The sequence below is a fragment of the Syngnathus scovelli genome, chromosome 20, assembly GCF_024217435.2.
Source record: "Syngnathus scovelli strain Florida chromosome 20, RoL_Ssco_1.2, whole genome shotgun sequence".
In the NCBI taxonomy this organism is placed as follows: domain Eukaryota; kingdom Metazoa; phylum Chordata; class Actinopteri; order Syngnathiformes; family Syngnathidae; genus Syngnathus; species Syngnathus scovelli.
The window spans coordinates 6,612,277-6,627,099 of record NC_090866.1 but is presented as its reverse complement, the minus strand read 5'-3'; the positions used below and the strand labels follow the sequence as shown (position 1 = coordinate 6,627,099).

At 37.0% G+C, this 14,823-nt stretch overlaps 3 protein-coding genes and 1 non-coding gene across 7 annotated transcripts in view; 2 read left to right on the top strand and 2 right to left on the bottom strand.

Annotated features, from left to right (window-relative positions):
- cgrrf1 (cell growth regulator with ring finger domain 1) overlaps nucleotides 1-14,823 on the bottom strand; it is a 35,434-nt gene that overhangs the window by 2,229 nt on the left and 18,382 nt on the right. Inside the window, exons 1-2 of one of the 2 annotated variants that reach the window (XM_049756056.2) lie at nucleotides 591-806; nucleotides 45-181 (exon numbers count right to left, since the gene is read on the bottom strand). In XM_049756056.2, coding sequence (XP_049612013.1) covers nucleotides 45-181; nucleotides 591-694 — 241 coding nt within the window. In that variant the 5' untranslated portion in view covers nucleotides 695-806. Of the gene's footprint in view, nucleotides 1-44; nucleotides 182-590; nucleotides 807-14,823 lie in introns of those variants that run through there. The other variant, XM_049756057.1, reaches the window with a different exon arrangement.
- ddhd1b (DDHD domain containing 1b) lies at nucleotides 1,160-8,593 on the top strand. 2 transcript variants are annotated; one of them, XM_049756051.2, is made up of 13 exons: nucleotides 1,160-2,173; nucleotides 2,689-2,865; nucleotides 2,941-3,069; nucleotides 3,128-3,275; nucleotides 3,344-3,453; nucleotides 3,907-4,013; nucleotides 4,157-4,413; nucleotides 4,553-4,628; nucleotides 4,721-4,870; nucleotides 5,045-5,109; nucleotides 5,462-5,640; nucleotides 6,137-6,388; nucleotides 6,465-8,593. In XM_049756051.2, exons 1-13 carry the CDS (start codon nucleotides 1,447-1,449, stop codon nucleotides 6,647-6,649), a joined length of 2,562 nt encoding a protein of 853 aa, XP_049612008.1. In that variant the 5' UTR covers nucleotides 1,160-1,446; the 3' UTR covers nucleotides 6,650-8,593. The 2 variants fall into 2 exon arrangements, with proteins under 2 accessions (XP_049612008.1, XP_049612007.1); XM_049756050.2 differs by having other exon boundaries at nucleotides 2,689-3,069.
- Nucleotides 3,700-3,771, bottom strand: trnaa-agc (transfer RNA alanine (anticodon AGC)). The gene has a single exon. It is a non-coding gene; the product is annotated as a tRNA-Ala (tRNA).
- Nucleotides 9,107-13,180, top strand: stxbp6l (syntaxin binding protein 6 (amisyn), like). 2 transcript variants are annotated; one of them, XM_049756062.2, is made up of 7 exons: nucleotides 9,107-9,302; nucleotides 9,585-9,745; nucleotides 10,430-10,560; nucleotides 10,663-10,957; nucleotides 11,305-11,403; nucleotides 12,342-12,454; nucleotides 12,659-13,180. In XM_049756062.2, exons 2-7 carry the CDS (start codon nucleotides 9,592-9,594, stop codon nucleotides 12,680-12,682), a joined length of 816 nt encoding a protein of 271 aa, XP_049612019.1. In that variant the 5' UTR covers nucleotides 9,107-9,302; nucleotides 9,585-9,591; the 3' UTR covers nucleotides 12,683-13,180. The 2 variants fall into 2 exon arrangements, with proteins under 2 accessions (XP_049612019.1, XP_049612018.1); XM_049756061.2 differs by having other exon boundaries at nucleotides 9,108-9,302; nucleotides 9,580-9,745.

The following is a 14,823-nucleotide window of genomic DNA, read 5'->3' as shown; positions in this document are numbered from 1 at the left end:
GGAGGTTCTACTGTATTTGTAATTGTATGTACTGTATGTCTTACTTGTAACAGATGCTGATCCAGAACCCATCTCGAGGGAAAAAGGATTTGTCACTTGAACCATTTGCTTTTCGGGAGTAGGTAGGATGGACTCTGTGTCATCAGAGCTACGCAAGATAACTGGGACATCAAAACCAACCCTGTATAAATTGAAGCAAAATAACGTTAAGTGACTCGCTATCTTGGGTTTAATCTGATTTTAGTATTTTGTAAACTATCAGATATTTTCACAAAGAATAGTTTTATATTTGATTAATGATATACATCCTGATAGTATATAAGTCCTTTGAATATTGTGAAAATATGTGGCTCAGAATACAACAATGTCACCATACATGATATCTGAGATATTTGATATGTCAGAAATGTTATCAACGATATATCACGATATGTGATGAAAGAAAATATACCCTTAAAAAGTAAAACGTTGAATTATGCATTTGTTCGATGCCCAAACTTCATACCTTGTACAAAAAATATGTAAACCACTTGTGTCATATCGACGATTACTCTGTTTACAGTGTAAAATATCATAGCGAAACGACTTACCATCCGAGGACCATGGCAGCGGTAATAACAAAACACAAAGAAACCACACTAATATAAAAGAGTGGCGAGTACTCATACAATGTAATTAAGAAACCTCCTGCCATTTTCTAAAAATCAAACGCTAAAAGAAACGAATTCTCGAAAATTGTAATACAGGAACATCTCACGACTGCCATGACAGCTTGAAGTTTAACTACGGTGGCTCTCGAGGTGAAAACCCAGAAACGTACAGAAACGCGTTTCGTTTTCTATTGCCACAAACGCGGCACTTCATTGCAACTTTTTTTAATTTCTTCTTATCTATGAATGTACAGGAACCAAATATGTATTTTCTGGAGCACATTCAACCATTAAATTGATACGAATTTAAATTCCAAAGAAGAAAATGAGGATAACTTGAAACTTCATTAAATTAACTAAATTAAAACAATTACATAATTTGTTATACTATTGTTTGGTCGACATTATTTGTCTTTATACTTTTTAAATTTGTGTGTAATATTTCCGTCGAAATTGACTTTACTTTGATAGGTTTAACCGGAACCTCTCATGTTAATTTCTGAGACCCCACTGCCGAGCTTGCCTTCAAAACTAGCATCGTTTATTCCATCAGAGGTAACTGTGATGCGCGACGAAAAAACAGAGGAATGAGTAGCCACAAAACAGGATATATTTTATTATTCTATTTAAAAGATTTAGATCGGTGTGTTGGAATCACTTGCTATAATGTGATCGAATCGTCGTGGTCATAGGGAGGCGCACAGATGTTCCAAGCTGCGGAGAAAGAAACCTTTATGCAGGGATTATAGGGGCGCGCGTTGTGTTGTATTTATGTTAAACAATTCGAATCCAAACCATGAGCAGTATGAAGGACAAAACGACCATGCGCCAGCAGAGCTCGGATAATAACTCAGTGAGCAGCAGTGAATGGGACATGGCAAATGATGTTTTTGTGTCCGGCTACGACGAGAACCCGATGGGAGTGGAAACCCGCAACGGGGAGAGTGACCCAGGAGAACCTGGCTTGGATGGACACATTCCGCTTTTACCACAGGACGGCATAATACTGGGCCTGTCTGAAGAAGAATACTCCAGCCCATCGTATTTGGACATCGAGCCGAACTACACGGAAAGTGACGGCAACGTGTCAACCAAGAAACGCATACGTTCAAACAGCTCTCGGCACAGGGGTGAGATCGTCACGGAGCTGGGCCCGGAGGAGGTCAGGTGGTTTTACAAAGAGGACAAGCGGACGTGGAAACCTTTCGTTGGACATGACTCGTTAAAAATTGAGACCGCCTATGGAAGGTTCAGTGAGCAGAACCCTGATAAGGTTAAACGCCACAGTGAGCCCGTCGATACCGAGGGCAAAGACGCAACCACGTCCGGCGAGATCCAGCCAGACGAGAGCGTGGATGAGTCCGGTGTTCAAAATGAGTCGGCGGTCCCGCAACGGCCCTCGGTGTCGGACGAGACGAGGGACCTGGGCGAAAACAGAATTAACATGGAGGCAGTGTGTGTCAGAGGAGGCCTCTATGAGGTGGACATCAGAGAGAAGGAATGCTACCCTGTGTACTGGAACCGTAAGCACCCAATGCTTTTGTTTCCTATAAGTCAGGGGTGTCAAACTCATTTTTTTGCGGGCCACATTATAGTCATAGCTTCTTTCGAGGGCCATTATGACTGTCAACCCAAATAAATGTATGAGCACCTCATATTATAAAGCTACAAAACAAACTGACAAATAATCGTCTTCAAATCAGATGAGTAAAAACTGGTCAAATATATAAAAAAGAAGATATTATTAAAAGTGAAGACAATTTGCAATTCTAGTAATGACACAAATATGATGCACAATTTGTAATGACACGAATTTGATGCACAATTTGTCTGTGTGCGGGCCACATAAAATGATCTGGCGGGCCGTATCTGGCCCCCGGGCCTTAAGTTTGACACCTGTGATTTACATCATTATAGCACAAGCGTACTTTGGTGACTAGTAAGTACAGTGGCCCCCAAGTACAATCCTCAACATGGGTAAAAGTTGCACGCACTCTCTAAATACAAATGACACGACCGTGATTTTAATTTTCCCCAGAGCAAGATCGCATTCCCGTGATGAGAGGTCAGTGGTTCATCGATGGAACCTGGCTTCCTTTAGAGGAGGATGAGAGTGACATGATTGAGCAAGAGCACCTTGCTCGTTTCCGCGGTCAACAAATGAGGGACACCTATGAAATGGAGGCAGTGACCACCACAGTAGACAGCAAAGACGGTAAAAAAAAAACAAAAAAAACATGCATATTGTGTATAGTGATTAAATATGTATTACTGTGTTATGTTCTGCTAGCTATTCACAGTTTGAAGCTGAGCCGTAGCCATGTTGACTGGCACAGTGTGGATTTGGTGTACCTTTACAGCGACGCGACCACGTCGAAGATTGCACGAACTGTTACTCAGAAACTGGGCTTTTCTAAAGGTACATGGATAAACTGTAATCCATGTTCTCGGATGACCACAAAATGTCCTATTCACAGCTTCCAGCAGCGGGACACGTCTCCACAGAGGGTACGTAGAGGAAGCAGCACCTGAGGACACTCCACCTGAAACCACTCACATCGTGTTTGTGGTGCACGGCATCGGTCAGAAAATGGACCAGGGTCGTATTATTAGAAACACTAGCATGTAAGACGAATGAGTCAGCACAATATGCAATCAAGGTGATTGTTTTCAGTAACACTCTTTGTTGGCAGGATGAGAGATGCTGCCAGAAAGATGGAGGAGAAGCACTTTCCTAACCGCACCACAGAGCATGTTGAATTCCTTCCTGTCGAATGGCGGTCGAAACTGGCTCTTGATGGAGGTATGATGCTAAAAGCTAATGTTAGCATTAATTTATTTCTATATACACTGTCAAGGTAAGATTTATAGTCATTCACTATTTCATCTTTAATGATGAGGATATAGTATATACTACATGACCAAATGTACTTGCTCATGGAGTATGTTCATTCATTTTATGTTAGCAGCAAAGAGGCTAAATTGCTAATGTAGCCACTGATATATTTAGCCGTGGGAGGACCAGCGACCAGATTGGGCTACCAAAACATGGAGATGCTGGGGATCGATCCCAGGACCTCATGCATGCTAAGCATGCGCTCTACCACTGAGCTACATCCCCACACGCTAGTGATAATCATACTTGTCTTTCCATCTGGTATTTCACGCACTGAATCGCTTCCAGATGGGCTGTCTCATGTTTTAAATACAGTGTTACTTTATAAGACATATAATCTTGCATGGTGCGCTCTTGCAGACACGGTGGACACCATCACTCCAGACAAACTTAGAGGTCTTAGAGACATGTTGAACAGCAGCGCCATGGACATCATGTACTACACTAGTCCGCTTTACAGAGACGAGGTGAGATTATTTTATGACTACCTGTAAATTTGTGCAGATTCGTCTTTGGGGAAAAAATTACGGTTTAATATACGAAATGAGTTCTGTGAATAGTTGTGAAGACAACAAAAATATTTTTTTGGTGTGCTTGTCTGTATATGCAGATTACTCGTGGCCTGACACTGGAGCTGAACCGTCTTTACTCACTTTTCTGCTCAAGAAATCCAGATTTTGAAAAAAATGGAAAAGTGTCCATCGTGTCACACTCGTTAGGTTGTGTCATAACCTTTGACATCATGACTGGCTGGGACCCTGTGCGCTTTCATCATTCACAAGTGCCAGATCCAGAAGAAACAAAGGCCCGCTGGCCAAGTGATGAAGAGCGCCATCTTCAGGAGCAGCTCAGACTCACACGCCTCAGGTATTTGAAATGTATTTTTTACTGTGCATTTTACTAGAAACACTCAACACAATAACAACAGCACTGTTGTCAGTTTGTGACATTCTTTGAAACTGAAGAATTAATATGGGTAATCTAAAAAAAATAAAAATCTGTACAGGTTGAGAGATTTGGAGGATCAATTCCAGGGTCTGCAGACCTTGTCTTGTGTTGCAATTCCAGCTTTAAAATTCAAGGTAATAAAATTGATCAGAAACTAATCAAATAATAGTTTTTATTAGTTTTACATTTTTTTTATACTAAAATTTACTGTTTCTTGATTTTTTAGGTGGAAAATTTCTTCTGCATGGGCTCCCCACTGGCTGTATTCTTGGCATTACGAGGCATCCGTCCTGGTAGCAATGTCGTGCAGGACCATATCCTCCCCACCTCAATCTGCAAACGCCTTTTCAACGTATTTCATCCCACTGACCCAGTGGTGAGTACTTTATTACTAGTCTGGCCTAGTCCAGTTTTAGATCCATATCCATTTCAGCTATGGAAGCCGCTCTGATTTGAATTATGTTTTATAATGTATTTTAAATACATACCATTTAATAAATAAGATGGGAAAACAATATCCAAATAATTCTTTCATTCTCTGCTCTTATAGGCATACAGATTGGAGCCTCTTATTTTAAAGCACTACAGTAACATTGCGCCTGTTCAAATCCACTGGTAAGTCATCCTTTGGAGTGAATGGCTGTTTTTCCTCTAATATGGCATAACTTTGATTAAGTAGGCATCCCTAAACTAGATAAGTAGGAGAAAATAGATGGATGGTCACACATGCAATCAAATCTTTTCACATCCCGTTCTTCCTAAAAAATAAAATAAAATCAGCGCCCTCCGGTGGCATTGATTGCAAAAACAGCTTGAGTGTATTTAACAGAACAAAAAATCTTTTGAAGAGACTTGGACATATTTTTGTTAGTTTTCATGGAAAAGCCATATTAAGCTAGAGGAGAAAAAACATCAACATATTTATGTACATTAATTAAAGTTGATTAATGCAACTTTGATGTGGCAGGTACAACACCACCAGCCCCACGCCATATGATCACATTCGCCCCACACTGCTGAACCTCGCCAAGGAGACGACATCTATACCAGACTCAGAAAGCCTTCCCAGCCCTTGCACCTCCCCGCCCCAAGCACGACGACACTATGGAGAGTCCATCACCAATCTGGGCAAGGCCAGCATCATGGGTTAGATACTTTTTTAAATGTTCCCAGAAGACAATTAACTACCGTATTTTCCGGATTATAAGGCACACCTAAAAATTTCTCAAAAGTCAACAGTGCGCCTTATAGTCTGGTGCGCCTTATATATGGATCAAACTCCTAAATTTAAACCGGCCCGAAGCATTGTGTCATGAAATCAATCATAAGTGGCCCGCTGAAGACTATGAATCATGAATCAAAAAGACTATGGATCATTATTTTGTGATTATAAAGTAATTTGTTGCGTCTGAAGTTGAAATAAAAAAGATAAAATGGAGAATGATATGATTTGGATTAGAAATCTGACATGATGCATTAATGGCACGCCTTATAGTCCGGTGCACCTTATATAAGGACAAACTTTTAAAATGTGCCATTTCATTGAAGGTGCGCCTTATAGTCCTGAAAATGCGGTATTTTAACTGCAAATGAGGATCATCTCCAAACGTGCAAAACCATGTATGGTCTTCTCGCCCTTCAGGTGCTGCAAGTATCGGAAAGGGAATCGGAGGAATCCTGTTTTCTCGCTTTTCTCGATCCAGTGGCCAGGTGGGCGGTGTAGAGGAAGAGCCCTCAGATTTTGAAGGTCGAACCACAGAGGTGGATAACGCAGCGGGAGAGAAGCCACTGCTCCCCGAAAGCGATGAGAAGGAGAAACAAGTAGAAGACGAGGGTGGGGAAATTGAGCAAGCAATGTCTCAATCCACTTCAGTGGTCTTGGACCAAACCACCTGTAAGTCCAAAAGTTCTTTGAATTTGATATTTGTTTCCAATCTACAGCAACAACAATTAATTTTTCTGTGTTTTAGTGGAGCTGGAAAGACGCATCGACTTTGAGCTGCGAGAGGGTTTGGTTGAGAGCCGCTATTGGTCAGCGGTGACGTCACATACAGCCTATTGGTGCTCTTATGATGTGGCGCTTTTTCTCCTTACTTTCATGTATAGACCCCAAGACCCGCCTGAGACTGCTGAGGACAACACCGATCCCGTCTAAAAAAAAAAAAAAAAAAATCCATGCACACTATAAGGCATGGTCACTCAATTCATTTTCTATTCACACAATTGGAAAAAAAAAAAAAGCACTCCCTTTCTCACAACTAAAAATTGTTTTCTATTTTATACACTGGTACTGTTTCTAAAATGTGATTTTTTTTTACCCTTAATATTACTATAAAGTAAATCCATATTTATTTTATTTACATTTTATTTATACTTTTGAACATAAAAACTGAAATATTATTTTTTAATTTATTTAAACCTTGGCTTATTTAAACAAGAGCATGAAATGATTTACCAAGTGAATTGAAACTGAATTGACAAATACTCATATCAGCACACAAACACGCACGGACACACACACACACACTGTGCTCAAAGCCTTGTCCTCTGACCACATCCAGGAAGTTCCTGTGCACCATCTTGTGCAGAAACAACTTCTTTTACCATTTGTGCTGTTTTGTTCTTGAACTTGTACAATGTTCTGTGTATTTGTATCCTCCTGTCACCCCATAATTTCTCCTAACCATTGAGCAGTACAATGCTTTGCTGTTGTGATCATTTTCCTAACATAACAGCACGGAGAGACAGTTACTTTTTAAAACTAGCTACTAAAATTATGCGCTAGTAGCATAAACTTAGAAAGATTCCACTTTGCCCTTTACAACAACACTATTGTTCGACCTGTGTGCGTGTCTATGTTTGGTCTTTGTGTACGTCAAAAGAGGCTGAATGGAGTCAATTGAAACAAAAAGTAAAATGACTCAGCCGTCAACCGTATTTAAATACTTTTATATATTTTTTTCTCCAGTTGTTACACTGTCAAAAAATCCTATTTATATACTATTCCACATTCAAAATCATCCAATATACCTTTATTGACCTTGCCATGTGAGCACAATAATAGCATCTTCTGTTTAATCATCATGAGAGTAATTTTGTCATCATACATATCTTAAATGTGACGTGGCCAAATATTTAGGAGTTGCCTACAATATGTTGATGACCTTGCAAAATCAAGCATTGTGTAAAACATGCAGTAATGTGGCAAACAGTAGTGTCTAAACACATTAAAATGATAACTTTTGTTTAGCTAATTTTAGGTTGGTTTTCTTTACACTGTGACATAAGTTTCAGGTCCAAATGTGTTCTATCATATTGGGCAATATTCTAAATGTATTGCAAAACTCAATAATATGCAAGTAACCAGGATCACATCCTTTTTTTTTTTTTTTTTAATAATGTTCCAAAACATAATTTTTCATCAAAACCATTTAGGAATATGAATAGCCTATATAGTACTTAAGAGTACTAACAGTGCAAAAAAAACTGTCGTGATTTATATATATTTTCAAAATTAATTTCTAATAAAATTTCTTATGTTATGGCCAAAAATATATCCTTTGATCTAACATTTACAGTATAAAGTTTCTGCTATAGCTCTCAATGAGAAAATATATTTTTCCTGTTTCTTAAAACGTTTGCCAAATTTTGGCTTTTTATTCATTTTATTTATTATGTTTTTTATAAGTTCGGATGTCTTTTGTTGAAAGCGATATTTCAATTTTGGACAGGTATTTGGATGCATGTTATTTATACTACAATGCCAAGGTTTCAACAATCCTGATTTTGGTGAACGTGCCATTTACACCAGATGTGTATAAATTTAATACTAGCAAAATTTCTAACTTCACTGATTTGCTCTATGTGTGTGTCTGTGCATGTTTGTGTCTGTCCTTTTTTTAAAAATGATTTGAGATGTTTTGAAAAAAAACAAAAAAAACAATATGAAACTGGAAATTGACAATATTTTTTTTTGATCGTTCAAAGCAATTCAATATGTGTAGAGTACAATATTAACTCCTTGTATTTTGTATACAAGCCTGTGACTATTGGACGGTATACCAATTAAAACACATGACTGCCAAACTGAATAAGATAATCTTGTCATCAAATCAATGATCGAGTAACCAGGAAGAACAGTTCTTTTTCATTTGAGGTTTTACAGTCACAATGTGATGTAAGAATTGTACATATCAGTTATTTGCAAATTCCAATGCCATTCATTTTCCTTGTCAGTCTAGAATTTTTTGGGAAAAGTAGCAAAAATATTCATGAATTTGCATAATAATAATAAAAAAATAATATTTTGTTTAACTATATTTTATATTTAGCACACAACTGAAGTAGAATAGAATATTTAACTTCACAAAGATCCTAAAAATGCCCCACATGGAATTATAGCATAATTAAAAAACATATTTGAGACACTCAATCAACAGAAAAAAATTCCCAACTAGAGATTGACAGCATGATTAAGCACATGACGAATTTCATGAACATCTCATGATTTACGATTTAGTGATTTAAATACCATGAGTTATTTGGATCTTCATCCGCCATAAAGTGCAGTGGGCCGTGATTCTGTGTGTCTCAAACAGAGAACGTCTGTTCCTGGCTTCCAGTGTCAACTTCCTCTAATGGGACACACTGTGATTTGTGTGAGCCTTCACTGCAAGGCACACCGCTCGGTGTGCCACCAGGGTATAAATTCATGACAGCTCAACTATCTAGTAGTTAATCTAACTAACCTCACTTCCAACTAACAAGAAGAACGTTTTTTTTGAGATTCAAGAGCAAAACCAGGAGAGGTAAGTCAATGGTGCTGAATGAGTGAAAGTGGGTTAGGTATAATTTTCTATCATCATAATGTCTTATTTCTTGTGATGTATATTTAAGTCTCCTTGCCAGTGTATCTACATTGCATGTTATGAATATCTCAGGCGAAGAAAATTAATTCTGTATAACCTTTAGACATTTATTATTGTACGTAACACAGATTGCCAATATGTTATGCTCATAAATCAATATACCTTTGCCTGATTTTCATCAATGCCTGACAAGTATCTCATGTCATTTCACCGCTAGGTCAGATCAACGATGAATAAACAGTCTAGCATTAACAAAGAAGTCTTCATCCCTCATAATGAACGGATGCTGGTGGCAGTGGAGGTACAGAGGAGAAAAAAGAAGAGGATGTCTTTCCTTTCGCTAGGATCCCAAAAAAACTATGCAACATTCATCTGTGTTTCAGGTGCAAATATGATTTTTTTTTTCACTTTAAGTAAGATGTGCCATGACACAAATATTAATAGATTTTTCACGCAAACCTGTAAAAAAAATTAGCATCTCCTTTGCAGGAAAAAAAGTAGACTTTCAATTACTTTTATGAGTTATTAATAATTATAGTTATTCATAATTTTTTTATTATTATATATTATTTATATATTTATTTATAATTTTTTATGTACTACTTTGAATTTCATAAATAATGTAAGATTTTCAAAACAGTCTATTTATATTTAATATTTAGTGTCCTAATTTTCCTAATGTGCCATGATACAAATATGAATAGACTTTTACACAAATCTGTAAAAAAAATAGCTTCTCCTTTGCAGAAAAAAAGTAGACTTTAATTTTTTTAAGAGTTATTTATAATTATAGTTATTCACAATTTATTATTATTATATATTATTATTATTTATATATTTATTTATAATTTTTTATGTACTATTTTGAATTTTATAAATAATGCAAGACATTCAAAACAGTCTATTTATACTTAATATTTAGTGTCCTAATTTTCCTGGTGTTGTGTATTACTCCAACTCCATCCATTTTCTTTTCTGCTTTTCCATATTAGTTTCAATTTTTCCACAACCTTAATTTATCCGATTTAGTTGCCAGCAGTAAATGATAGTTTATGCTCTCTGTGTAGTGACCAACACAAGGCCACAGCAGCTCCTCATTTCAAAGGTGAAGCAGTTTAGTGGTTCCTTGGCCTTCACAAGGACATCACAGTGGGCGGTGGAGCAACTACGACAGGTCAACGGCATTAACCCCAACAAGGTCACCACCTCATTTTGATTTCATGGAAAGAGTCAATAAAGATATGACTTTAAAGTTCATCAAGAGTAATTGCTTGCTCACATGTTATCTACTCTCCACTAGGACAGTCCAGAATTTGACCTGGTGTTTATCAATGCTGTGGACCAGTGGGTGGCCAGCTCAGCAGCAGAAAAGTGCATCTTCATTCAGATTCTATATCGTGCCTGCCGGACCTACTGGGATGGAAAGGCAGGAAGCCTGGTCAAATCGAGCCGCCGGGGTTCTTACCAAGATGGGGGGGCTGGTCCCAGTGATTCGTTACGTCGGCGTTCATCTGGAACACTAACATCTCGACGAAAAAGCTTAGTTGCACCCAGACCACCAGAGTTCATCAACTGCTCGTCCAAACTCACAGGAGGTAATAGAATATGATATTACACAGCCTTGTGGAAATGTTTTAGTCCATCACTAACTTCATTGTTTTAATGGCCAATAAAACAATATAGAAAAAAAAAATATATAAATAGAAAGAAAGAAAGAAAGAAAGAAAGAAAGAAAGAAAGAAAGAAAGAAAGAAAGAAAGAAAGAAAGAAAGAAAGAAAGAAAGAAATGTAACTGTTATTTCACCTCAGATTATTTTGTGGTCATTATAGAATTGATAAAACAGTCAAAATCGAAAATCCAAACTTACTCCATACCATTTTCACCTTCACCAGATATCTGCTGTTAATTGTTTGATTTGTTTTTTATTTTTTCAAATGACAGAGTCCTCCGACATGAGTCTGTTCATCTACCGCTGCAAAGCCTTCTTGAATCATATGACGAAGAAGATGGTTGCAAGCCAAAGGCGCTCACGAAATAGAGGTAGTTGATTTTTACTACATTTTACTGTCAACTGTTTTTATCCAGAATTTGACTTTTGAGATGTTTTTTTTTTTTTTTTTGTCTGTTGTCCATTGTTTATTCTGTACCCCTTTCCAGTTGAAAGGCATCTGTGTTCTATGGCTGGGCGGTCACATGAGTGGTGACTTTGTTGATTTCGGGGGAAACAATACGATGCAAAACAATAGCCGCTGGTTACGGGGAGCTCAGATCACTGAAGGTCAGATCACTGAACCCAGTGACAGGAGACGTGTAATTGATGGGAGAGGTGCCAGGCTGCAAAACAGCAGCAAGTCCCAGTTCATTTGTACAAGCCACTCTAAGCCCCCAGGAGAGCAATAATAATAATAATAATAATAATAATAATAATAATAATAATAATAATAATAATAATAATAATAATAATAATGGAAGGCTAATAATAATAATAATAATAATAATAATAATGCTCAGGCCTTGATTTCCCTCCCCATAGCAATTTTACATCGTGCATGCTGAAACAAACCTTGTAATTACATTCTTAGGCCACTAGAGGGTGCTACATCACCAGTATGACTCATGAGGTTTACTATACTGAGAAGAAACAAAATACACAGTCCTCAAAGAATTATAAATGCATTTAAACAGGAATGAAGATTGCTTTTAAAATGACTAACATGCACGTTAAGAAAATAAGACTGCTGATATATAACCTCAAAATATTTTACTATGCTAATTACTAAACCAAAAAATAATATGGCTATCAAGTATTCAAAAGTGTTACCATTAAAGCTATGCTGTACATTCATTTTAATATTAGGAAATAAAAAATGTGTTATATAGTACCTGTATGTTTGTCATAATTTAATGTAAATATGCAATGAATTTCTTACATTTAATCATTTCGTTTATGCCAACTAAAACTTTTTATTATTATGCAGTCAATCAGTTAAAAGTGGCTCTGAGGGAGCGTGGGCACAAACTGACTCCAGCTGAAGACAAGACGGTAGGGCTGGTCCACACAGCCCAGCAGCTTGCGGACATTGCTCACAAGGTAATTAAGGAGGCATTTTAATTCTAATTGCATAAAACTGATATAAAAAAGATAGAACATCAAAAAAATGCAGATTTTAGCCCTCAAAGAATTCCTAGCAGGCTAGCAGATAAAAACTAATGCTTGACTCTCCTCAGCAATGGTGTAATAATTTGAATACTGCAATACTGAATGTCATTTTCATTATTTCAATATGTATTTCAGATGGCCCTGAAACGTGCTAAATAGAATCTTACAGGATGGAGGAGATGAATACCAAGTGGATGCAAACAGTTCCAAATTCCTTCACAAAAATGTATTTAAAGAAAACTAAGGATCTACATGCAGCCACTTACTTGGTGTATTCAGAAATACATAATTAATGTTTGTTTGTATTTAAAACACAAGATGATGGTTCTCATATTATATACAGTATATAAAATAAATAATAAAATAAAAATAGTATGTAAATCTGTTGCCAGCCATCAGATGAATCTTGTTTTTATTAGTCGTGCTTTTATTAAAAACTTTGTACAAAGCAACTAACACACCTTGTCTGCATGTTATCACAACTCATTGTTGGGTACTACTGTAAAGTAATATTGTGTGTCCATTGTGTCTTTGTCTATGTTCCTAGAACATGAATCCAAGTCTTGTATGCTGCCAAGGTTCAGCGAGTCTTTGTGTCTTTGTAAGTTATAGTATGTCTTGTCTATGTGAATAAAGATTGTTCATGTTATACCATGACCAAGTTGTTAGTTGTTTATATCACTAAATAATTGATCATAAACAAGAGTACACAGGGAGAATGGTTCTGTAATACACTTTTATGCAAGTAAATTTTTATCTGATTATTCAATTAATCGATAGAATAATAAACTCGATCGTGACAGCCCTCGTGTATGTGTATGTAATTGGTGGGGACTGTTCTAAATGGCTCAGGGATTGCAAATAGTTATTATAATAATTAATATTTGCTCATCATGGGCGCTGGCAATCCATGATATGGTCATTGCTTCCCAAACAGACTTAGTAATGCCGGCTTATGAACTGTGAGAATGTCATTCGACCACTGGTGGGGAGCTTTGCGAGTTCAAGTGAAGTTCACTGAAGGCCCCAAAATCCCATCAAAAGGCTAATTTGGGTTTTAGAGCAAATAATGTCACCATCCATTCCGGGTGTCTTAATATTAAATATTGATATTTTTCGTTTATGTGCCAGGCTATTTGACTTTTTGGGTAACCTTTCGATAATCGCTTTGCATGCAGGGACATCTCAGGATTAGCCATGACACCAAATAGAGTTGTGTGCGTTGAAGCAGTCAGTTGCAGTAAAACACAAGTGTCAAACTCGAGGCCCACATCATTTTATGTGGCCCGCGAAGACAAATTGTGCATTAAATTCGTGTCATTACTAGAATTGCAAATTGTCTTCACTTTTAATAATATATATATATTTTTAATATTTGATCAGTTTTTACTCGTCTGATTTGAAAACGAGTTATTTGTCAGTTTGTTTTGTAGCTTTTACTGTATATAATATGAGGTGCTCATACATTTATTTGGGTTGACATATCATAGTGGCCCTCCGAAAGAAGCTACGACTACAATGCGGCCTGCGAAAAAAAATAGTCTGACACCCCTGCAGTAAAAGCATCTACTGAGCATTTAGCAGTGGTGTCAAACTCTGGCCTGAGGGCCAAATTTGGCCCGTAGTGTAATTATATTTGGCCCGCGAAGACAAAATCATGCATCAACTTTATGTCAATACTAAAATTGCAAATTGTCTTTACTTTAAAAAAAAAAGATGATTCTAGCAATTTTGATTACCATTCATCTTTTTAAAAATGTTCTTACTAGCCTGATAAAGAAATTAAACAATAACATATTTTAGTTCTTGACCAAAGCAGCATCAATAACACTTATCTTGATGCTGCCACACAGACAACAGGTTGTCCTCATGCGTTCTATATTTAGAGACCCTGCGAGAAACTTAAAAAGATTACTGTCCCTGGAACCAAGTATAGTCTTCCTCAGCCTCAGCCACAAAGAAAGGACTAAATATAGCCAGCCTGCCTGTCTCTTGTGTGTCTAATAATCCTGTACACTTTCTTCACCAAATAAGGTAGTATTGTGACTACAGTGTGAATTTTGCCTCTATCTTTGGCTTCGGTAAAGTAGCATGAACGTAATCTGTCTATACTTTATCGGTTTTTCTTGACACATAGCTGGCTGAGGCAAAATATTTTTTGCTAGTATGTTATTACTGTGTTTATTTATTCAATATCGCAGACAAAAGCTACACTTAAGAATTAGATCTTGAAAAAAATATATATAAATATAACAAAAATATATAATACATTAATACCAAGGCAGCTCATAACAAAAGTA